The 25,065-nt window shown below is 51.8% G+C and overlaps 1 protein-coding gene across 1 annotated transcript in view; it reads left to right on the forward strand.

The window, feature by feature from the left end:
- CHSY1 (chondroitin sulfate synthase 1) overlaps positions 1-24,653 on the forward strand; it is a 31,196-nt gene extending 6,543 nt beyond the window's left edge. The window contains exons 2-3 of the mRNA XM_070400441.1: positions 5,740-6,235; positions 21,292-24,653. Of these exons, the coding sequence (XP_070256542.1) occupies positions 5,740-6,235; positions 21,292-22,890 (2,095 nt within the window). The 3' untranslated portion in view covers positions 22,891-24,653. The remainder of the gene's footprint in view (positions 1-5,739; positions 6,236-21,291) is intronic.
- Positions 24,654-25,065: the final 412 nt, after the last annotated feature.

The following is a 25,065-nucleotide window of genomic DNA, read 5'->3' on the forward strand; positions in this document are numbered from 1 at the left end:
TTATATTTTTATTGAATTTAGAGAGGAAGGGCGGGGGAGAGAGAGATAAAAGCGATTAGGCCCGGCCAGTGTGGCTCAGTGGTTGAGCGTCGACCTATGAACCAGGAGGTGACGGTGGGATTCCCGGTCAGGGCATATGCCCGGGTTGTGGGCTCCATCCCCTGTGGGGGGCGTGCGGGAGGCAGCCGATCCATGAGTCTCTCTCATCAATGCTTCTTTCTCTCTCTTTCCCTCTCCCTTCCTCTCTGAAATCAATAAAAAAATATTTTTAAAAAATAAAATAAGGGGTCAGGAAAGGCCTGTCCCAGGCTCCTGCCCCTCTTTCTTTGCTTCGTCTTTTATGTATACAGGTTTCAGAGAAGAAGGGAGAGGGAGAGGGAGAGAGAAACATAATGATGACAGAGAATCACGGATCGGCTGCCCCCTGTCCTCACCCTGACGGGGATAAGCCCGCAACCCGGGCACGTGCCCTGACGGGGAATCAAACCAGTGACCTTTCGGTGCACGCCCAACCCACTGCGCCATACCAGCCAGGGCCAGCGCGGCTCCGAGTGCCTTACATCGTAGGCAGCTGCAGGACTGCCGGGCACAGATGGCAAGTTGGCTCCTGGCCCCCTGGCACTCGGCCGGGGTCATTCTGGTGTCAGTAAGTCCGTTAATCCCGCCCGGAAATGTAGGGCTGAGCACGCCTGTCTGGTTACTGGAATTCGGTTTTCCTCGGTTACCGGAACATCACGACGTGGAGGGGATCCTCGGGGGAATGGGGTGACTGCATGTGTCACAGGGACCCCGTGTGTTAATGTGCCTACTCAGCATCGCCTGCTCTCGGCATCGATTTTGCCTCTGGCCCCGAGTGGAATTGGGGGAACAAGACACAGTGATGATGTAGAAGGAGCGGCGCTGTCCACCTCTTCATTTTAACCTGGTGGTGTGTGAAGCATTTATCGCCACCGTTATCTGTTCTGTAGCCCAGTACATTCGTTTTTGGTTGTTTAAATACAAGCTGTAGGTGGGCCAGTGTGCTCAGTGGTTGGCGTCGACCTAGGAACCAGGAGGCCACGGTTCAGTTCCCCATCAGGGCACATGCCCGGGTTGTGGGCTCCATCCCCAGTAGGGGGCGTGCAGGAGGCAGCCGATCCATGATTCTTTCTCATCATGGATGTTTCTCTCTCCTTCCCTCTACCTCTCCCTCTCCTTCTTCCTCTCCCTCTCCCTTCCTCTGTAAAAATGAATTTTAGCCCTAGCCAGGTTCAGTGGATAGAGCATCGGCCTGTGGACTGAAGGGTCCCGGGTTCGATTCCGGTCAAGGGCACATGCCCCAGTTGTGGGCTCAATCCCCAGTAGAGGGGACGTGCAGGAGGCAGCCAATCGATGGTTCTCTCTCATCACTGATGTTTCTATCTCTCTCTTCCTCTCCCTTCCTCTCTGAAATCAATAAGAATATATATTAAAAAAATAAAAATCAATTTTAAAAAACATATTTAAAAATTCCTTGCATTTTACACTTTTCAGTGATCCATAAGATAGCTCCCCAGCACTTGAACTTGGGGACCATGTCATGAGATAAGAATTCGCCTTGTGTGCTCAGACTCTACATTCTAATTCTGCCTTTCAGCGAGGGCGTATCTGCGGTCACTGCTCGCAGGGCAGGTTGCTGTTAGCTCCTGATACCCTGGGACCGCTCCTGGGCCGGAGCCCGGGCCATTGTCCAGGTGGGAAACCTGTAATCCACCCGCCAACAGCTTTGTTAAAGCCAAAAAAAAAAAAAAAGGGTGACTGTAATTTGATTTGTCTTTTTTTTTTTTTTTAATCTCCCCACCTTTGTACCTCCTTTCAAAAAGAATGTGAGATTGCTCACGGCGTAAGGTCCTTGCACAATGAGACAGTTAACGATTTTAAAAGAGGAAACCGCACATCCGGAAACCGCAGGCACGGAAGCAGACGCCTGCAGCTAAGCGCCCCGGCTGTGCCGCTCCCCGAAATAGTCAGGCCAGGTAACGGCCTGAATCACGCTCCTGACATCTGCCCGAGCCTGTTCCTTCGGCTCCCGGCAAGGCCTGGAGTCATCATTCTTAGGCTTGGTCTTTTCTGTCTTTTTTTTAATATATTTTTATTGATTTCAGAAAGGTTAGGAGAGAGAAACATCAAGGATGAGAGAGAATCATGGATCGGTTGCCTCCTGCATGCCCCCTACTGGGGATGGAGCCCACAACCCGGGCATGTGCCCTGACCAGGAATCTTAAACCGTGGCCTCCTGGTTCATAGGTTGGTGCTCAACCACTGAGCCACGCCGGCCGGGCTATTGCATACATGTAATTCCTGGGATCTGTCCGTTCTCAGGGTAAAACTCTATTCTCCCTCCCTCCCTTGACCCCAAATTCTGAGATGATTTGATCATCTGAGTCCCTGTAGCACTGTGACCCTCAGACGACATGTGTCGTAGTGATTTGGGGGAACTCCCAATCTCCCCTTCTTACCTATCATCAGGAGCAAAACGGAAAGTGTAGAAAATTGTGAAAGTACTCAATCTTACTCCTTTTGTCTTTGAGTTTTTGTCCATTGAGTAGAGTGAAGCCTGTTTTCACTGCACAAGTGAAAGTTCCTGTTGTCTCATCTTTTTAGTGTTTTTTGGATGCTCTTTTAGCTGAAAGCTTTCCCCCAAATGTAAATTTTTTTTCTGACCCTAAAAGCACCTCTCTGTGGTTGCAGAAAATTTAGCAGATGTAGAGAACACAAAGGAGAAAGTGAAATCAAGCCTTTCTGACCCTTCATCCCAAAAGCAGCCAGCGTAGGGCTGGCCGGTGTGGCTCAGCAGTTAGAGCGTCGGCCCCCCAGACCAGAGGGTCATGGGTTCGATTCCTGGTCAAGGGCACGTACCTGAGTTGCAGGTTAGATCCCCAGCCCTGCTCAGGGTACGGGTGGGAGGCAACCAATCAATGTGTCTCTCTCTTGTCGATGTTTTTCTCTCTCTCCCTCTCTCTCTGTCTTTTTCACTACCCACTCCCTTCCACTCACCCAAAAAAAAAAGTCAATGGAAAAATATTTTCTGGTGAGGATTAACAAAAAAAAACAGTAAGCACTTGAAGGTAGAGTTATACATTGTTAATAATAGTAATAATCCACACCACAAGTCTATATACCACTGTCTGCTTTGTAAACTTTTTAAAAACATTTTTGTGAGTTTTTTTGTTGTTGTTAATTCTCACACGAGGATATTTTTCCATTGATTCTTAGAGTGAGTGGAAGCGAAGGGTAGAGAGACAGAGAGAGAGAAACATCGACGGGAGAGAGACATATCAATTGCTTGCCTCCCGCATGAGCCCCAACCAGGGCCAGGGATGGAGCCTGCCCACCGAGGTACGTGCCCTTGACCGGAATCGAACCCGGGACCTTTCAGGCCACAGGCCGACACTCCATCCACTGAGCCAAACCGACCAGGGCCACTTTGTAAACGCATCTCTACATGATGTACGTGGACCCAGGACCGTGGTCACGCCATAGATGCAATTCAGCCCAGAAATGCATTTGACAGCGTCGTTCTTAAAGCGACACGACATAGGAAGGGAAACCCGGGAGATGCCCACTCCGCGGCGGGTTCCTTGGCGGGGCTGGCGTGGGCCGGCTGCACTGCCCGGCTGTGATTCCCTCGCTGGCAGGACGGAGGAGCAGCCGGCGGGCGGAAGGCGGCTTGGCACGCTCACATTTCAGTTGTCTTATCTGGGCCCGAGCAAGAGCCGATTATCAGGCGGCGGAAAGCCGAGCTGGCGGGCGAGGCCTTCGCCAACGTTCTGTAGTTTCAGCTAAGTGGGAGCTCCGTGCCCGGTGACCACCGTGGCGACAGCAGAGTGGACGTTTGCTGGGGAGAGTGAGGGAGCTGACCTGTTCCTGTCACAGCAGCTTTTCCTTCATTTCTTTCACATCGTTAACCCACGCCCCCTCTGCCCCCAGGACAGTAAATCACCGTGCATGGTCAGAGCCCTCTGACGCGGTGGAGCTGTTTAAACTACAGGCGCCCGAAGTGAAAAGAGCGTAATTTCTTGAGATCGGAGGGTTTACGAAAACTTCAGATCGCCCTGGCCGGGGTGGCTCAGTGGTGGAGCATCATCCCATGCACCAAAAGGTCGCCGGTTCGATTCCCGGTCAGGGCACATGCCCGGGTTGCAGGCTCGGTCCCCAGTTGGGCGCGTGCAGGAGGTAGCAATCCATGATTCTGTCTCATCATGGATGTTTCTATGTCTCCCTCTCCCTTCCTCTCTGAAATCAATAAAAATACGTTTTTAAAAAATAACATTTTAAAAAAACGTCATATTAAGAGATTTGCCTCCAACCACCAGTCATTTAAGATGAGAAAAGGGCCACGCGTTTCCCCCTGGGTTCCCTACAAAGGAAAAGAGAATTGGGTGGAGTTAACCATAAAACTGCACAGAGGCTTATGACGGTGGTTTGGGGTTAGATTGTCTGCCTTTGAAATTAATTGGTTTCTCTTCTTGGACAATGACCTCATTTCAAGTCATGGTTTAGGCATTCAGGGTGTTGGTGATGGTCGCTCTGGTCTGGCTGGTGGGCCAGATTTTGACCCTCGATCTCTCTATGAAGGATTCCGGTGTCTTAAGGGAAAACACTTGTCAAGTTTAAAGTCTTATTCGACTTTGACCCTGACGTTGTCTGAGATGGATAGTACAACGGAATTCTAACCGCCCGGCTGGCGTGGCTCGGTGGTTGAGCGTCCACCTATGAACCAGGAGGTCACGGTTCAATTTCCGGTCAGGGCACAGGCCCGGGTTGCAGGCTCGATCCCCAGTGTGCGGCGTGCAGGAGGCAGCTAATCGATGATTCTCTCTCATCATTGATGTTTCTCTCTCCCTCTCCCTTCCTCTCTGAAATCAATAAAAATATATATTTTTTTAAAAACAAACCACAGAATTCTAACCCAGAATAAAAGGTGAAAGTCACCTTTACCCCTCAGACTTCCCATTAGGGATTCATGCTGTTTTGATCCTTCAAGTCACTGTCACCATAATAAACCCAAATCTAGCAGTTACGTGAGAGAAATATACTGGGAAGGACATTTGGGGGGAACCGTGTTTTTTGATCTTACTATGGCTAAATTTCACTGATCGGAATATCCTGTATGAGATGTTTTTCCTAGAAGTTGACTATTTCATCTCTTTTTTATTATTTTCCAAGAGGAAGGAAGAGGGAGAGAGAGATAGAAACATCAATGATGAGAGAGAATCATGGATTGGCCGCCTCCTGCACCCTCACTGGGGATCAAGCCCACAACCCAGGCATGTGCTCCGACTGGGAATCGAACCGCGACCTCCTGGTTCGTAGGTCGACGCTCAACCACTGAGCCACACCGGCCGGCCTGGTTGCGTTTTTATTTTGTGGAGTGGAGGAGTTTGTAGCCAGGGAGTTTGAGAGTATCAGCAAATCCGCCTGAACCTTCCTCCCTCGGTGGCCCGGTAATCGGGTTTCCCGCCGTCGCCAAAACTCCGCCGTCCTGGACCCGCTTCAACACTCCCTCATCCTTTTTTGTTGTTGTTGTTGGGATTCTTCTGAGAATGAATGGGGACTCGGCTGTCCCCGGCGGCGGCGGCGCGAGGGCTTCCGCTGATCAAGTGGCTTCTTATCAGATCCCCTTTGAAACGCAGCAGCAGCAGCAGATACACGGGTTTCGGGGAAACGAGGCGCCCGGCCCGCGCTGCCCTCTCACGCCCCCTCCGTTTCCCATTCCAGGACGTGGTCCAAGACGATCCCCGGGCGGGTGGAGTTCTTCTCGAGCGAGGGCTCCGACACGTCCATCCCCATCCCCATCGTGCCGCTGCGGGGCGTGGACGACTCCTACCCGCCCCAGAAGAAGTCCTTCATGATGCTCAAATACATGCACGACCACTACCTGGACCAGTACGAGTGGTTCATGCGGGCGGACGACGACGTGTACATCAAGGGGGACCGGCTGGAGAGTTTCCTGCGCAGCCTCAACAGCAGCGAGCCCCTGTTCCTGGGCCAGACGGGCCTGGGCACCACGGAGGAGATGGGCAAGCTGGCCCTGGAGCCCGGGGAGAACTTCTGCATGGGCGGGCCCGGCGTGATCATGAGCCGCGAGGTGCTGCGCCGGATGGTGCCCCACATCGGCAAGTGCCTGCGGGAGATGTACACGACCCACGAGGACGTGGAGGTGGGCCGCTGCGTGCGGAGGTTCGCGGGGGTGCAGTGCGTCTGGTCGTACGAGGTAAGAACGCAGGCACAGACCCGGTCTGGTTTTTTTTTTGTTTTGTTTTTAGATGTTTTTATTGATTTGGGAGAGGGAGAGGGAGGGAGAGAGAAACATCCACGATGAGAGAGGATCACGGATCGGCCGCCTCCCGCACGCCCCACACTGGGGATGGAGCCCGCAACCCGGGCCTGTGCCGTTTACCGGGGAGTCGAACCTGGTTCACAGGTCGATGCTCAACCACTGAGCCACACCTGATGGGCTGTTGTACATGTTTGCCTCCTTTTTTTTTGTTTTTTTCATTTGAATTCCCTTCTGTTACCTTTTTTTTCTTGAACAAAGAAAACATACCTTCTAGACCAGTGATGGCGAACCCTTTGAGCTCGGCGTGTCAGCATTTTGAAAAACCCTAACTTAACTCTGGCGCCGTGTCACATAGAGAAATTTTTTGATATTTGCAACCATCGTAAAACAAAGACTTATATTTTCGATATTTATTTTATATATTTAAATGCCATTTAACAAAGAAAAATCAACCAAAAAAACGAGTTCGCGTGTCATAGGTTCGCCATCACTGGTCTATACTTTTGTCCTGATGCCTCAGGTAATAAGTAGATGACATCTGGGGCCCAAAGGAAAGATGGTTTGCGTAGCTCATGCCGATGCTGTCGTGATTATCCAGAAAACGTGTCCGGTCACCTCCTGCTGGTCCCACAGATGTGATTGCAACAGCGTAGGGTTACTCCCCCGTCTCCCCGTCCCTCCAGAAACCTGGCTCTTCTCCTCTGGTCATGTTGACCCACGCAGTTTACAAACGTCCCTGTTTTGAACCCATAAAATGAGTAACGATGTTTTAAAAAGCCAATAGCATGAGGCTTTGTATGTCTTTTCAACCTTGGCTGTTCAGATAGCTGTTTTGATCTGTAAGTCTGCAATATAGTTGTTCCTTTCAGGATCAGTGGTAGGCGGTTGCTGAGTCATCTTGAGACAGAGGTGCAAGATTTTTTTTTTTTTTTTTAATATATTTTTATTGATTTCAGAGGAGGAGGGAGAGGGAGAGAAACATCCATGATGAGAGAGAATCGTGGATCGGCTGCCTCCTGCCCGCCCCACACTGGGGATCGAGCCCACAACCCCGGCACGTGCCCTGACCTGGAATCGAACTGTGACCTCCTGGCTCATAGGTCGACGCTCAACCCCTGAGTCACGCCGGCCAGGCCAGAGATGCAAGTGTTTGAAGGATGTCTCCACGGGGACATTTCTAGAGAACATGAGTCCACTTTGACTTCGCTCTGTTTTCATTGGCAGATGCACGCCCCTTGCCTGTGATCACGGGATCCAGCGTTAGTCAGAGTGGAAAGAATTATGTAGGTTGGGTTGTGTTGAGATTGATAAACTCCTGATAGTCGTGAGCAGCAGGGGAAATCGCCGGACCTTGTGTCCAAGAAAAAGAAAACACACTTTCCGATGTAAATTGTGAGCTCTTTTCCCCGGAGTTAATTTTCCGAGGCGCTTGCGCGAAGAAGACGTATTAATGGCCGGACGTGTCTTCCCGCCGGACTTGCTTTTCCCAGTGTCTCCTCGTCGCTCTGTTCATTCCTTCTGAACTTCTGGGGACGTGGACGAGTTGGAGTGCACGGGAAGTCGTGTTCGTGTAGTTTGTGATTATGAAAGATACAGTTTCCATCCCAAACGGGATTTCGGCGAGCCCCTTGATCTCCGTGCGCACCTGACACAGGCACCACCTCACCAGATTTAGGGGGTCCTTGTTCTCAGGGATTTTTTATTTTTTATTTATTTTTTGTTTTTGTTTTTTAATTTTTTTATTGATTTCAGAGAAAGGGGGAAGGAGAAAGACAGAAACATCAGTGATGAGAGAGAATCATCCATCAGCTGCCTCCTGCACGCCCACCCACCGGGGATCCAGCCTACAAACCGGGCATGTGCCCTTGACCGGGATTCGAATCGTGACCTCCTGGTTCCTAGGTCAGTGCTCGACCACTGAGCCACACGGGCCGGGCGGTGTCATGCATTTTTGCAGCAAGGAAAGCGGGTGGGGTATGTCCTGCCGTTTTCGGTAGAATACAGCTGGCAGGCTCCCTCTCCCTTCCTCTCTCTGAAATAAATTTTAAAAAATATTTTTAAAAATGAGAGAGAGTGTCACTCGAGATGTTTGTTACAGAGCGAATTTCCAGGCCCAAACCCAGAGCCAGGCTCTTGGCGGCGGAGTCGGAGGGCCCGCGCTGTTTACCGCTCCTCTGGCGAGGTCTTCTGGTTGCTCGTGTCCTGAGCACCATCCGAGCCCTTCACGCTCTGACAGCATTTCCTGTGACACGGTGACGTCTTCCCTGGAGGCGGAGGCTATCTTTCGGTCACTCAGAGAGGGAGGGAGGGAGAGAGGGAGAAAGAGAGAGAGAGATCATTGATGAGAGAGAATCATGGATTAGCTGCCTCCTGCACGCCCCCTCCTGGGGATCAAGCCCGAAACCCAGGCATGTGCCCTGACCGGGAATCGGACCCTGACTTCCTGGTTCCTAGGTTGAGGCTCAACCACTGAGCCACACCAGCCGGGCATCATAAATGTTTGGCAGGCTAATGCCTGACGTGGTTTTTCCCTTTCTCCCCTCTTCTACGCCACCGTGTTAAGTGCAATGAGTCGTGGAGCCCGATAGAAGCCGGTGACCGCAAGCGCTGGTCAGCAGTAAATCCCCAGAAACAGCCAGGGAAGGGGCCATAGTCGATGTGACCCCGCAAACAAATAGCACGTGGCCCGAGGTGCAAGTGACAAGCACTTCAAAGCTGGAACAAAGCGGTATTTTTCACCGCTTGTTGTCCCCGCGGTGGATTTCACTCACATCTTGTTGATGCACCCGGGTGATACATGCTCCTCAGACCTCAGCTGCTTTTTTCTTTTTTTAAGCCTCAGTGATTGTTCGTTGCCATGAACTATACCTTGAGATTTGCTTATCAACAAATTTCATTAAAAAAAAAAAAAAAAAAGTGATGGCACCCTGGCTTGTGTGGTTCAGTGGTTAGAGCGCCAGTCCCTGCACCAAAGGGTCTTGGGTTCGGTTCCCGGTCAGGGACACGGGCCTGGGTTGCAAGTTCAATCCCTGACCCAATCAGGGCATGTGCAGGAGGCAACCAGTTGATGTGTCTCTCGCACATCGATGATTCCCTCTCTCCCTCCCGCCCTCCCAGTCTGTCTCTTAAAAAAAAAAAGGAAGAAATATAATCGGGTGAGGATTAACAACAAAAAGTAGTTACAAAGTTTTTATTAATGACTGTGGCACCTCTGACATGCACACATTTTTTTTGGATAACCTTCCCTCCTGGAGGCCGGACTTAATTCCCCTCCGCCGGCCTGTGACTCATTTTTAATGAATGGCGTAGGGAATGGAAAAAAATATTTAAGCCCTGGCTGGTTTGACTCAGTGGATGGAGCGTCGGCCTGCGGACTGTAAGGTCTCAGGTTCGATTCCCGGTCAGGGGCACGGGCCTCAGTTGCAGGCTCGATCCCCAGTAGGGGGCGTGCAGGAGGCAGCCGATCCATAATTCTCTCTCATCGTTGATTGATGTTTCTCTCTCGCTCGCTCTCTCTTCCTCTCTGAAATCAATCAAAATATATTTTAAAAGAAGGAAAGATGCCGAGGCTGGTTTGGCTCAGTGGATGGAGCGTCGGCCTGCTGACTGGGGGGTCCCGGGTTCGATTCTGGTCTGGGGCGTGTGCTTTGGTTGCGGGCACATCCCCAGTGGGAGATGTGCAGGAGGCAGCTGGTCGATGTTTCTCTCTCATCGATGTTTCTAACTCTCTCTCCCTTTCTCTCTGTAAAAAATCAATGAAATATATTTTAAAAAAAAAGGAAAGAAAGCCTTAGCCGGTGTGGCTCAGTGGACAAAGCATCGGCCTGCGGACTGAAGGGTCCCAGTCCCAGGTTCGATTCCGGCCAAGGGCACATGCCTGGGTTGCAGGCTCGATCCCCGGTGTGGGGCATGCAGGAGGCAGCCGATCCATGATTCTCTCTCATCATGGATGTTTCTATCTCTCCCTCTCCCTCTCTGAAATCAATTTTAAAAATAAAGAAGAGCCCTAACCGGTTTGGCTCAGTGGCTGGAGCGTCGGCCTGCGGACTGAAGGGTCCCAGGTTCGATTCCGGTCAAGGGCATGTAGCTTGGTTGTGGGCACATCCCCAGTAGGAGGCAGCTGATCAATGTTTCTCTCTCATTTATGTTTCTAACTCTCTCTCCTCTCCCTTCCTCTCTGTAAAAAATCAATAAAATGTATTTTAAAAAATAAAGAAAGAAGAAAAAGAGATGTTTCAAAAGAAAGGAGGAGTACTGGGGACCCAGGGATTTTCTAACTGGACACAGACATGAGGTTGCTGCGTCTGCCGCGGCCTCATGTTCGCTGCCCAGCGCCCCCGGGGAAGCGGGGTGAGGCCTGAAAGAGTGGCCCTCTGTCCGTCTGAGTGGGCATTGTGCAGGATGTGAGTCTTAGCTTCTTGACTTCTAGGAAATCGCAGACAGAGAGGCCTTTGTTCGCGAGGGCTGCAGACTCCATCCCTCATAAAGAGCTTATCATCCGAGCGAGCTCATAACGCGCCGTGTTATTCCTGTAAGAAACGCGTAATGGTCCCAGGGCAGCGAACCTGCTCCCGGGCAACAAAGGCCCTTTCAGCGTCCTTGCGGCCCGGCCCGGCCAGCGCCCCCCCGTCCGTCACGTCACCACGGCCGACCCCGCGTGGTTCGTTTCTGTTCTCGCTCAGTGAACACTCGCCGGGAGAGAGAGGTTTGTGCCAGGTGACTTTCCCTGATGCCTGACATTTATTGCAACGATTTCTCTTTTTTAAAATATATATATGTTTTTATTGATTTCAGAGAGAGAGAGAGAGAGAAACATCAGTGAGGAGAGGGAATCATGGATCGGCTGCCTCCTGCACGCCCCCTACTGGGGATGGAGCCTGCCACCCGGGCACGTGCCCTGGACCGGGAATCGAACCGTGACCTCCTGGTTCGTAGGTCGATGTTCCACGGAGCCACGCAGGCCGGGCTCAGTGCCGTATTTATAGCTGAGTCCAGGCTGATGCGCTTGCCTCCGGTCCCGCGTTTCTGACAGTTTGTACTTGGGGCTGGTGGCAGTCGATTTTTCGAGTCGTGTTACTGTGAAGCCTGGGCAGGCCTCTGCTTGGCTCTCGTGAGGAAACTTGCTGAATCGATCTGCTCGGAGGCCGGGGTTGATCCCGTCTCCCCCCCCTAACTCCCCCCCCCTTCGTTTTATGGCTGTTCAGGTGCCTTAGGCGTCTACACTATTAGTGCAGGTCCGAACAGCTTACAGCAGATAAACACATTCCGTGCGTCCTACCAGGTGAATATTAAGGAGCCGAGAGCGATTTTTTTTCTTTATGTAGAAACTTTTCTTTATTTTTTTCTTTCTTTATTGATTTCAGAGAGGAAGGGAGAGGGAGAGAGAGAGAAACCTCCATGACGAGAGAGAATCATGGAGTGGTTGCCTCCTGCGCGCCCCCTGCTGGGGATCGCGCCCGTATGTGCTCAGACCGGGAATCGAACCTGAGACCCCTCGGTCCAGGGGCAGACGCTCTGACCACTGGGCAACACGGTGCAGGGCTGAGGGCTGGGGTGACCGATTTTTAAATACAGTTGTTCGCTGGCAAAGTGGGGGGGCGCTTGGTGATACTAACTCCTCCCATTCTTAAGTTATACATGGGTATGACTCTTTCCTCCTCTTCCAGCCAAAGATTGTTTGTTTGTTTGTTTGTTTCCAAAAATGCGGTGTCGAGGAAAAGGCTTATCTTCCCCTCTGAGGTGGTGTGTGGTTTCATTTTCCTTTTGACTGTAATGCTATGTTAATATAAAAAAAATTTTTTGTGCCCTGGCTGGTTTTGCTCAGTGGATAGAGCGTCAGCCTGCGAACTGAAGGGTCCCGGGTTCGATTCCGGTCAAGGGCACGCCCATGCCCAGTCTGTGGGCTTGATCCCCATTAGGGGGCGTGGAGGAGGCAGCCGATCCATGATTCTCTCTCATCACTGATGTTTCTCTTTCTCTCTCCCTTTACCTTCTTCTCTGAAATAAAAAATATATATATTTTTTTTTTAATTAAAAAAAAAATTTGTCAGGAGTGGACTAATTCTGGGAAACAGACAAGGTTTGTTTACGTGTTTCTCCCCCTTTAGGTTTCTTTCTTTGCTTTTGGTTTTGTTTCCTTCCGTCTGTTCTTGTTTCTCTTCAGTAAAAAAGTTCATTCTAGCCCTGCCGGCGCGGCTCAGTGGTTGAGCACCGACCTGTGAACCAAGAGGCCGCCGGTTCGATTCCCGGTCAGGGCACATGCCCGGGTTTCAGGCTCGATCCCCACACGTTTTCTCACGGGTGACAAAGTGTGTTTCCTCCCTCCCTTTTCTGTCGCCAGGTTACTGAGGTGGCCGAACACGGCTCTCTTTTCTGCCTCCCTAGCTTCCATTGTTTGCTGGCTTTCTATTGAACATCATTCTTTTTTGATGTGGTTTCTTTAAAGGAGGGGGTGTTTTTGTTTTTATGATCTTCCCCCAAAGATATTTTTTCATTGACTTTTTTTTTTAGGGAGAGTAGAAGGGAGGGGGAATGAGAGAGAAACATTGATGTGAGAGAGACCCATCGATTCTTTGCCTCCCACACGAGCCCCCGACCGGGATCGAGCCTGCAATCGAGGTACGTACGTGCCCTTGACCGGAATCAAACCCGTGACCCTTCAGCCCACAGGCCGCTGCTCTAGCCACTGAGCTGTCAGGAAACGCTGTAGATCCCATGCGGGTTGAGAGCTACGTTGTGTATAATAAGAGAACAATGAGGACCAGGCTTTCTTACCCGGCTGAAGGGCACGCTGGTTTGGGCAGCACATGCTGGTCTCTTTTCCCCTCTGAATCATCAGTGTGGACGGTGGTAATTAGGGACCAGGAGGCCCTGGAAATTATCGGTTATAATAAATCGATGTCCTGCCCACGGCCCAGCAGGCAAAAGGGAGGAATTAGAGACAGAAATAGTCACAGATTTTTTTTGTCCAGGAAACCTCTAAGAATATAATGAGGTATTGTCATGTCGGTAACTTTAATTTTAAAAAAAAATTTTTTTTTAAGGGAGGAAAATCCAAGTATAAAATATTGAAAGCTTAGGTTCAACGAAACAGATTTCAAGTTCAAAGCGTCTTACTTTCCGCTTTCGAAAATCTCCATGGACGGCTAAGGAACCTTTAAGGAATCTCTGACCATAATCCCATGATTTATTCGTTGATGGTGGAGTCGTAGAGTGCTGCCAGAAACCACCACTGTCATTTCTCACCACTTTTTTGGGGGTAATTCTCTTATTTTAAAGTAATTCTAGATTTAGAACAATTCCAAGAATAGGACCAAGACCTCCCATATGTCCGTCACCCAGATTTCTCGAAGGTAGACATTCACCACATCAGCTTTATCGTTTATTCTCTGTCTGGATACATTCTTTCTCCCTGAACCACTTGAGAGTAAGTTGCAAAGGAAGTTGTAGACCCAATGCCCCCGCTTTTTATATATATATATGTATATATAATACATTTTTATTGATTTCAGAGAGGAAGGGAGAGAGAGAGAAAAGCATCCATGATGAGAATCATGGATCGGCTGCCTCCTGCACGCCCCCTACTGGGGACTGAGCCCGCAACTGGGGCATGTGCCCTGACCGGGAATCGAACCGTGACCTCCTGGTTCATAGGTTGAATCAGCTCAGCCATTGAGCCACACTGGCCGGGCCCAATGCCCCCTTTTGCCCCTAAGTACTTCACTGTGTACCTGTCTCCTAAAAACAGGAACACAGCGTGACAATCGCAGTCAGGAAATTCATGCTGACACAGCACTAGTAGCTAATCCCCGGGCTCTATTTATATTTCACCTAATAACGTCCTTCACGGCCAAAAACAAAATCCTTAAATGTTCAAGTGATCCGGGGTGCGGGCCAGGATCACACACGCTGTTTAGTGAACAAGTCTCTCAAGTGTCTCTTAACGTTAACCTTGTCATGGCCATTCATGACCTTGACATCAACAGGTGTGGCCAGTTTTTGTGTGTGTGTGTGTGTGTGTGTGTGTGTGTGTGTGTTTTCAGGGCCCTCAAGTAAAAAGAAAAAAAATTCCTAAATTGGGGTCAGTGAATGCGGCCGGGAGTCAAATGCCCTCGTACCATTGGGCCCCCACTCAGGCCCAGGGGCAGGCTGGGTAGACGGGATCCTGCACGAGCAGCCTGTGGACCCGCTGCCCCGTGGCCAGGCGTGTCCTCCGCTGCGGAGACGGGCCTTTAGCTGGCATGCTGCTGACTTGAGATGATGAGAGAGCATCATGGATCGGCTGCCTCCTGCACGTCCCCCCACTGGGGATGGAGCCCGCAACCCGGGCCTGTGCCCTGACCGGGAATCGAACCCTGACCTCCTGGTTCCTAGGTCGATGCTCAGCCACGGAGCCAAGGCCGCCTCCAGTTCTCTCTTGGGCTCAGAGTCAGGAAAGGCGGACGGCGACGATCTTCCTTCCTTCCCTCCCTCCCTTTCCATCTGTCAGTCTGGTGGCTGTAGGAAGGACGTGCATCCCTGGGATTAAAAGGGAAGGGCAGCCCTCGCAGCCCAGGCACCACAGGGCCGGGAATGCCAGTCTGCACGTCTTTCCTGCCGCCACACTGCCCACCTCGTAATCTCGCCATCCGGTGACTCACAGCCGCCACCCTCGGCGGGGATCGAGCTCCTGGAGCTCCTTGTCCACCGGGAAATGCATCACAGTAGCCCCCAAAGGGCCTGAAGGCGGGAGGCGGGGGCCGAGGGAGGAAGCAGTATTAGGCCAGGCGCTCTGAGGCCCCTCTCTGCCTCCCCAGAGCGCGGACACATCGCTCTGAATCAGCGGTTCTCAACCTGTGGGTCGAGACCCCTTTGGGATCGCCTAAGACCATCGAAAAACACATAGATAATTACATAATTGTTTTTGTGATGAATCACGATGCTTTCATTGTGTTCACTTTGTAACAATGAAATTGGGGGTCACCACAACATGAGGAACTGTATTAAAGGGTCGCAGCATGAGGAAGGTTGAGAACCACTGCTCTGAATGGATGCGGGACCAAGAAAAAATAAACACCATTCCTAAACAGAAGGATGGAGCACTTTTGTTAGGAAGGGCGCTGATTGATGGCTGGATAGTCCCACGGCCGAGGGACTCAAGCCAGTTTCATCCTAACAGAACCCCTTCCCACAACAGCACATTCAGCCCGGCCGGCCTGGCTCAATGGCTGAGCATCAACCTATGAACCAGGAGGTCACGGATCGATTCCCCGTCCGGGCACAGGCCTGGGTTTCAGGCTCGATCCCCAGTGTGGGGCGTGCAGGAGGCAGCCGATCAATGATTCTCTCTCCTCATGGATGTTTCTGCCTCTCTCCCTCTCCCCTCCTCTCTCTGAAATCAATACAAATATACTTTAAAATAAATAATTTTTTTTTTCATGCTCTAAAGTATTGGGCGGCTGTGGTAGAACCAGGCCCGGGCTAGCGTGCCTGCTTCAGAAATCCCCGCCGTGCGAACCAAACGGTGTGAATGGAGTCGCTCTCCCCGGCCCCTCACTCGTTCCGGGCGATGTGTCCCAGCGCCGTGGTGACTCACGCGTATCCAGTTGCTGATGCAGCTGGAATGCGGGTTGGAAACGGCCAAAAGGGACGGGCCCGGCGGTTCGTGGTCGCGGAAGGTTCTATTCTGGGGAGCGCTGCGTCTGTTTTTAGTTTCTCGAAACCGCCTTTCACGCCCAAAACCGAAGAACAAATGTCACCGCCGAAGTGTAAGGCCTGCCCAGTGCTTTCCGCTGCTGGCACTTCAGCCCGAAGCGAATGTGTTTAAAGCACTTAGACAGCCCGGCCGGGGTGGCTCAGTGGTTGAGCGTCCACCTGTGAACCAGGAGGTCACGGTTCGATTCCCAGTCAGAGCACATGCCCGGGTTGCAGGCTCCATCCCCAGTAGGGGGCGTGCAGGAGGCAGCCAACCAGTGATTCTTTCACATCATTGATTTTTTTTTTCTATCCCTCTCTCCTTCTGAAATCAATAAAAATGATTTTTAAAAAATAGAAGGATAGAAGGACTTGGGAATATTCTCAGAATACAGTCTGAAACTTAACAAATCAGTCCAGATGGGAAATTTCCCCGAGGGCATCTTTTTAAAAACTAATAATACGCAGGTTTCAGCTTGACCCTAACCAGAACCGCGGCGCTGGGGTTGCATTTGGGACTGAACTGTTAAGTGAGAGAGCATGGACGTTCCTTATTATTAGTTATCAATAGCTGATGTTTAAAGAGGGACTCTGATTAATGGGCTTGCTGTCAAGTTTATCAGTAATTGGAGGGAGAATCTCACATTGGATTAACGCCCCCAGGTTAGGGAAGAAAAGCAGTGGGTGGGTCTCGAGTGTTTGCATAGACGCATATTTGTGAACAAGCTCAAACAAAGACAAACTGAAAACGAAACATGCTTTGCTTCTGTGTGTTCCAGGGCTAGGCCTGGTGTTCGCTGCGTTGCTAGGGTCACATGCAACCAGGGCCACGTTGGAGGCGGCCGATCCATGATGAGAGAGCTCACCGATGTTTCTCTCCCCTCCTCTTTCTGAAAGCAGTTTTTTTTATAATTGTACTTGTAGCCTCCGGTTGACATGTGCCTTATTTAAGCTTTCTCCCTTCTATGAAATTCTTGCTTTTCTTGTAGCTTGTGATTGTGGTGTGTCGTGTTTGGCTAAAGTCCTGATTGACAAGGAGTAGAATAGCTTGGTTTTACTTAGCGGTCAGTGCTATCAGCTATTGCAGGAAAATAAGATGATCAGAGCAGATTGATGACCCGGACGTGATCTTCGAATAACCTCTCGCCTGACGGCGGTGAGATCCCTCGGGGACTGAACTCCTGTCTGTCATGTATGAGCCGGGATAGCATGGGGTTTGCTGTACATCATTTTGCTGAAAGTTGCAGGACCTGTCGGGGGTGTTAAGTGAGGACTTAGTATACCTGTAAGTTTATTTATTTTTGTTAAATACTTTTATTGATTTCAGAGAGGAAGGGAGAAGGAGAGAGAGAGAGAAACATCTGTGATGAGAGAGAATCATCGATTGGCTTCCTCCTGCACGCCACCCCCTCCCCCCCCCCCCCAGCCCCCCACTCCACTGGGCACTGAGCCCACAACTCGGGCATATGCCCCGGACCGGAATCGAACCCGGGACCCTTCAGTCTGCAGGCCAATGCTCTATCCACTGAGCCACACTGGCCAGGGCTAGCCCTTTAGTTTATACACACACATATCTACTTCCCTATTTTACCTTACATGTGAATATGTATCTAAGAACAACATTTTTTTAAATGTCAGCAAGAGTAAGCTTCTCTTAGTCTCTTCAGTATTCTGTAATGAATATATATTGCTTCGTAATAAAGGTTTAGCCCTAGCTGGTGTGGCTCAGTGGACAGAGCGTCGGCCTGCAGACTGAAGGGTCCCGGGTTCGATTCCCAGTCAGGGCACATGCCCGGGTTGCCAGCTTGATCCCCAGTTGGGGGTGTGCAAGAGGCAACCAGTCAATGATTCTCTGTCATCATGGATGCTTCTATCTCTCCCTCTCCCTTCCTCTCTGAAACCAATAAAAAAAATTTTTTTTAAAGGTTTAAAAAAGTCATAAGTGACGTAAAAAGTTTTACGAGATGGCCTTTTCGGAATCACATGGCTTACAGGTCAGGCTCATAAAAGGCCGTGTGTCAGGCTCCCCAGGGTTCATGAAATCCCCGATTTCATCATCAGAGCCACGTCTTTATTAGAAGACACACATCATTTCTCCTTATTTCTTTATGTTGTTAATGCTCACCCCTGGACATTTTTCTCATTGATTTTTTTTAAATTTTTTTTTTTTAGAGAGAGAGAGAGAATGGAAGGGAGGAAGAGGGAGAGAGAAACATGGATGTGAGAGTGACATCATTGACCGGTGGCCTCCTGTACCCGCCCCGACCGGAGGGCTCGAACCTGTAACGTGCCCTTGACCAGGAATCAAATCGAACCCTGACCTCCTGGTTTGTAGGTCGACGCTCAACCACTGAGCCACACCGGGCGGCTCTTTTCCGCTCTCCCACTGAAGCCGCTCTAACGAGGAATGGCTTTCCTGCCTCCGGAGGGCATGGGGTTGGGGGAGCGGGGGGAGGGCGTGGAGTTGCTGAGTTCCTTTGAGTCATTTCCACTTTAAAAGACGCCCAGGCTGGCATTTCGACCGGCTCAGCGCTGGTTCCGGGCCAAGGCAGGGCGGCTGCCGGCTGCCTGCAGGCTGGGAGCGAAGGAAGGGAAGGAAGTGGGTGGAGAGGGAGGCGGGCGATCCCCCTGCCCCCTCCCTGGAGTGGCCGTCCACTCCTGGCCCTCCATCCCCCCCCCCCCCCCCGCATCCCCCCCAGCCCTGCCGAGACTCAGTTTCCCACCTGCCCACAAAGCCCGGATGCCCGACTATGGGCGCCTTCCATCGCCAAGTCAGTGGCTTTTCTCAGGGAGCGCAGGTCCCTGAGGGCTTCACCGCCCCCGTGTGGACACGGGCGCTGCCGCCAGGGCTCCCGCGCCAGGGACGGGGCTGCGGTGCCACAGGGCACAGGGCGCTTCCCGCTCCCTCACCGGCTCCGAAGCTTCCTCCGACTGGAACCAGCTTCCGCGAGCTGCACTCGCTTGTCCAGAAAGCTGGGGTCATGGTTTCTAGCTTTTATTCTATTTTTTTATATTTTATTGATTTTAGAGAGAGGAAGTTGAGAGGGAGAGAGAGAGAGACATCCGTGATGAGGGAGAATCATGGATCGGCTGCCTCCTGCATGCCCCACACTGGGGATCCTGCCAGCAACTCGGGCATGTGCCCTGAACAGGGTGGCTCAGGGGTTGAGTATCGTCCTAGGAACCAGGAGGTCAGGGTTCGAATCCCGGTCAGGGCACATGCCCGGGTTTTGGGCTCCATCCCCAGTAGGGGGCGTGCAGGAGGCAGCCAATCAGTGATTCTCTCTTATCATGGATGTTTCTCTCTCCCTCTCCCTTCCTTTCAAAAATCAATAAAAAGATATTTATAAAAAAACAAAATAAAGATAGGTCTGCATGCATTCATTCTTCCTATGTGACCACCTTTGCTTATCTATGAAAAAAAAAAAGCCGGCGATGTGCGGAAAGCGGAAGTGACCCCCACCCCCACCCCACCGCCCGGGACACGCCTTAATAAAGAGCACAGATGGGGGTTTAGATACGGTTTCCGGCTGCCCACAGGCCTCTGCTCCCACGGGCGCTGTTCACCGGCCCAACCACAAACGGTCCCCTGCACACTCTTTTTTTTTTTTTTTTTTTAATGTATTTTATTGATTTTTTTACAGAGAGGAAGGGAGAGAGATAGTTAGAAACATCAATGAGAGAGAAACATCGATCAGCTGCCTCCTGCACATCTCCCACTGGGGATGTGCCCGCAACCCAGGTACATGCCCTTGACCGGAATCGAACCCGGGACCCTTCAGTCCGCAGGCCGACGCTCTATCCACTGAGCCGAACCGGTCAGGGCTCCCTGCACACTCTCGGTCCAGCTGCCTCCCGTGGTTGGCAGTTGTCGTTTTACTTCCCCAGGCGTCACCCCCAGTTATTTTGAAATGGATCCGACTTTTCCTAAAAGGTATTTAGATTCCAGGATCGGACACCAACCATTCAAGACGCATACGCACGGCCTCTTTCTCATGGCGGGAGACCCACCGTAATTCCCATAAAGAGTGTGGCTCTTTCTCAATGGAGCCTTTGAAATACAAAGCAGCTACCCCTTGGACCTATTGGATGACAGTTGGCAGCGCCCACAGAAAGCGAATTAGAAGAGACCTAATAGGGGGGACCCCTTGTCCTGGGAGCCGGGGACAGACCCAGTTTAAGCCTGTGGTCTTGGCCTGGGTATTTTTTTTTTTTTTTAAATATATTGATTTCAAAGAGGGAGAGCATTATTGATTGCTGCCTCCTGCACACCCCACGCTGGGGATCGAGCCTGCAACCCAGGCATGTGCCCTTGACTGGGAATCGAACCCGTGACCTCCTGGTTCATGGGTCGATGCTCAACCACTGAGCCACACCAGCCTTGGGGTGTCGAGTTAACGCTGCTTCTTCCTGGGAAAACCTTTTCATCCTTCTCTCTGCCTGCGGAATGACACCGGCCAGTTCTGGTCTGTGAGGAAGTCTTGTTTACACGGTTTATAGTTATGAATCCTTCTAAGCTCCTTGGGCTGCTGTTGAGCAGCCTTTCCCCAGGCCCCTGGTATGCTGTGGCTCACATATAGGGTGTCCCAAAATTCACACAAGAAGTAATTTTGATAGAAAACACAGGTTTATAATGAAAAATTGTAAATTTTTTATTGATTCATAAAGGATACAGTATAGGGTTATGTATGGAATAGCACATCGGGTAAATGGCCTCCACGGCTTTGCTGGCACAGACACAAAGCCACGGTCTTCATTGGTCTTCACTGTCCCTGCTCCTGGGCCGTCATTGGTACTTGGTGATGCTTATCAAATTGAAGGGATTGAAATCAAAGGGCAACAGATATTAGAATCTGATTCAATCAACCAAGTAAAATTAGGCTTTTATTTTTTGTTGTTGTTGTTAATGCTCACGCAAAATTCAAAACTTGCGTGAATTTTGGGACACCCTTTAGAAAGATTTCTGATTTCTTTTTTTTTTAAGTAGGCAGGTAGAACAGCCTGATGGGCCCAGTGGTTAGAGTATCGGTCTGTGTTCGAAGGGTCGCGGATTCAATTCCCAGTCAAGGGCACGTACCAGGGTTGCAGCTTTGATCCTTGGCCCCTGTCGGGGCGCGTGTAGGAGGCAACCAATCGATGTGTCTCTCTGGCATCAATATCTCTCTCTCTGTCTCTCCACCTCCCTTCCACTCTCTCTCAAAATCACTGGGGAAAAAAAGAAAGTATGCGTGCCACAGAGAAGCCGGGGGGCGCTCGGTCCCCTCGCCCTAAAAACGCCGCCTTGTTTTTTTTTAATCTTCATGTCCCCCCCTTTCCAGATGCAGCAGCTGTTCTACGAGAACTACGAGCAGAACAAGAAGGGCTACATCCGGGACCTGCACAACAGCAAGATCCACCGCGCCATCACGCTGCACCCCAACAAGAGCCCGCCCTACCAGTACCGGCTGCACAGCTACGTGCTGAGCGGCCAGATCGCCGCCCTGCGCCACCGCACCCTCCAGCTGCACCGCGAGATCGTGCTCATGGGCCGCTACGGCGGCAGCGGCGGCGAGACGCACAAGGACGACCTGCAGCTGGGCGCGCCCCCGTCCTTCACCCGCTTCCAGCCCCGCCGGCGCGAGGAGATCCTGGAGTGGGAGTTCCTGACGGGCCGCCACCTGTACTCGGCCGCCGACGGCCAGCCCCCCCGGCGGGGGATGGACTCTGCGCAGCGGGAGGCCCTGGACGACATCGTCATGCAGGTCATGGAGATGATCAACGCCAACGCCAAGGCCCGGGGCCGCGTCATCGACTTCAAGGAGATCCAGTACGGCTACCGCCGCGTGAACCCCATGTACGGGGCCGAGTACATCCTGGACCTGCTGCTGCTGTACAAGCGGCACAAGGGCAAGAAGGTGACGGTGCCCGTGCGCCGGCACGCCTACCTGCAGCAGACCTTCAGCAAGATCCAGTTCGCCGAGCACCAGGAGCTGGACGCCCGGGAGCTGGCCGAGCAGATCAACCAGGAGTCTGGCTCGCTGTCCTTCCTGTCCAACTCGCTCAAGAGGCTGGTGCCGTTCGGGCTGCCCGGCGCCGGGAGCGAGCGCAAGGAGCCCAAAGAGACGAAGATCAACATCCTGATCCCGCTGTCAGGCCGCTTCGACATGTTCGCCCGGTTCATGGGCCACTTCGAGAAGACGTGCCTGGCGCCCAACCAGAACGTCAAGCTGGTGGTGCTGCTCTTCAACTCGGACTCGAACCCGGACAAGGCCAAGCAGGTGGAGCTGATGCGGGACTACCGGCTCAAGTACCCCAAGGCCGACATGCAGATCCTGCCCGTGGCCGGGGAGTTCTCGCGGGCCCTGGCCCTGGAGGTGGGGTCGGCGCAGTTCCGCAACGAGTCGCTGCTCTTCTTCTGCGACGTGGACCTGGTGTTCACGGCCGAGTTCCTGCAGCGGTGCCGGGCCAACACGGTGCTGGGCCAGCAGATCTACTTCCCCATCATCTTCAGCCAGTACGACCCCCGGATCGTCTACGGCGGCAAGGCCCCCAGCGACAACCACTTCGCCTTCACGCGGAAGACGGGCTTCTGGAGGAACTACGGGTTCGGCATCACCTGCATCTACAAGGGGGACCTGGTCCGCGTGGGCGGCTTCGACGTGTCCATCCAGGGCTGGGGGCTGGAGGACGTGGACCTCTTCAACAAGGTGGTGCAGGCCGGCCTCAAGACATTCCGCAGCCAGGAGGTCGGGGTGGTCCACGTGCACCACCCCGTCTTCTGCGACCCCAACCTGGACCCCAAGCAGTACAAGATGTGCCTGGGGTCCAAGGCGTCCACCTACGGGTCCACGCAGCAGCTGGCCGAGATGTGGCTGGAGAAGAACGAGCCGGGGTACAGCAAGGGCAGCCATACCAACGGCTCGGCCAGGACAGCCTGACGTCCAGCCCCCGCGCTGGGCCCAGACCTTTCTAATTCTCTAATTTATTTTTCTGGAAATTGTTTGTTTTTATTTTTATTTTTATTTTTTTTTGGGTACCAACCCCGTTTTGCAAGTTTATTGCACCAGGATCTATTTTACACGTGACCTTTCTTATACCGAGGACTCCTTGTTGACGATGGAGCTTTTTTTCTTTTTTTTTCTTCTGGGAACAAAAAATGTGATGTTTCTGCCTTCGGACACATTTTTCTCCTCGCCGGACACTCTGTAGCAGAACCCCGCTGTTCTCCGTGACTTGAAATGTACCCGATGAATGAATGAAACGTTTTTGTTGTCGTTGTTCCGTTTCTTCTCCCAGGCCCCTGCGCTCCCAAGTATTATGGTAACAAAACACTGTAACTCCGCTCACTGTTCTGTTGTAACTGGTCCCCATCGCACGGTCTCTACCTTTTGTCTCTGCCGCGAGGCCGGCGATGTTTTGAAAGCCACCTTGGGTTCCGATGGTAGAAGAAGGGAATGCGATCATCGTGCATATCGTCACCCCCGGAAGAGCCGTCCCACGTGCCCTCCTGCTCCCTGCGGTCACGTGGGGCTTTTGGGCAAAAGGGAGCGAGGGAGACACCGTAAGAGAACAGGGCAGTTCTTGCCACTCGTGTGGGCTCAGTGGATCTGGCGTTAAAATCCAAGAAGGATCTGGTATTTCCTCTCTCCCAGGCCTTTCTCCTCAAAATGATAAAATATCATTTCTTTCTTTTTTTATTTTTAATCCTTACCCGAGGATGTTTTCCTATTGATTTTTATTTTTTTTTTTTTAGGGAGAGTGGAAGAGAGAGAGAAAGACAGAGAGACACATCCATCAGTTGCCTCCTGCACCCACCCTGACCAGGGCCCGGGCCCCGGGAGGAGCCTGCAACCGAGGCACCTACCCGTGACCGGAATCGAACCCGGGACCCTTCGGTCCTCAGGCCGGCGCTCGATCCACTGAGCCACACCAGCCAGGGCTAAGCTATTCATCGTTAGGATGGCAAAGATGGACGGTGGTGAATCGGCTGTACCCCCGCTAAAACGAAAACAGCGCCCGCCCTGATGACAGTGTGTGGGGGGTGAGATTGTATTTGCTTTTGTTCCTTCATCTCCTGTCTGTGTTATGTCAGTGGAGACGGCTGTTTCATTCTTTATAATTCCCTTTTTTCTCCCCCCTTTTGTCTCCAGAACACCTTTAATTTATTTGATGCTCGTTGTTCAGCGCGCTGCCGATTTTCCGGGACCTGCTAGGCGATCTAGTATTTATGTGTATCAGGGCGTGTCAAATGGGTTGTATTTGCAGTAAACCGAACTCCAAAGATTTCATCCCGAAAATGCGCCTCCCCCCGCCCCCCCACATTCCTTACCATTGTTGGTTTTTTTACTAAACTATCAAGTGTTCTTTGACAATTTTGGTGCTCACGCGTTTTTTAGGAACAAAAGCGAAATGAACCTGTCACCAGGCCAGGACGTTCCGTTTTCCCCTGGCGGCCCGCACGTGCCTTAATCAAACGGTGTTCCTCACGTCGATGCCCAGCAGCGACAGACCTGCCACGTCAATCAGTACTCGCCCGTGGAGGTCTGCCGATCTGTACATAGCCAGTCGCTCCTTCGGCGCAATAAACCCGTCGACAGTATTTTTTTTCTATCGGACTCTGCAGAGCCACTGTGTCTCGTTGCTCCTCTGTTTCGGCCCGAGGGTTGTATGACATCCGGGGAGTAAAAAGCTTAAGTCACGAGTTCACGGTGTTTCTCGGTTGATTTGAGGGCGATATTGAAGCGGACTGCAGGGTGGGAGTGGAATGACACGAACCTTTTTTAAAATATATATATTGTTATTGCCCTGGCTGGTTTGGCTCAGTGGATAGAGCATCGGCCTGCGGACTGAAGGGTCCCGGGTTCGATTCCAGTCGAGGGGGCATGCCCAGGTAGTAGGCTTGATCCCCAGAGGAAGAAAGAGGGAGAAACATCAATGATGAGAATCATGGATCGGCTGCCTCCTGCACGCCCCCTACTGGGGATCAAGTCCGCAACCCGGGCCTGTGCCCTGACCAGGAATGGAACTGTGACCTCCTGACTCATAGGTCGATGCTCAGCCACTGAGCCACGCCCGCCGGGCTCCCCTGTGCTTGCTTGTCAGTCCTCCCAGCC

The sequence above is a fragment of the Myotis yumanensis genome, unplaced genomic scaffold, assembly GCF_028538775.1.
Source record: "Myotis yumanensis isolate MYYU_CA2020_CCGP unplaced genomic scaffold, mMyoYum1.0.hap1 SCAF_20, whole genome shotgun sequence".
Classification (NCBI taxonomy): Eukaryota; Metazoa; Chordata; class Mammalia; order Chiroptera; family Vespertilionidae; genus Myotis; species Myotis yumanensis.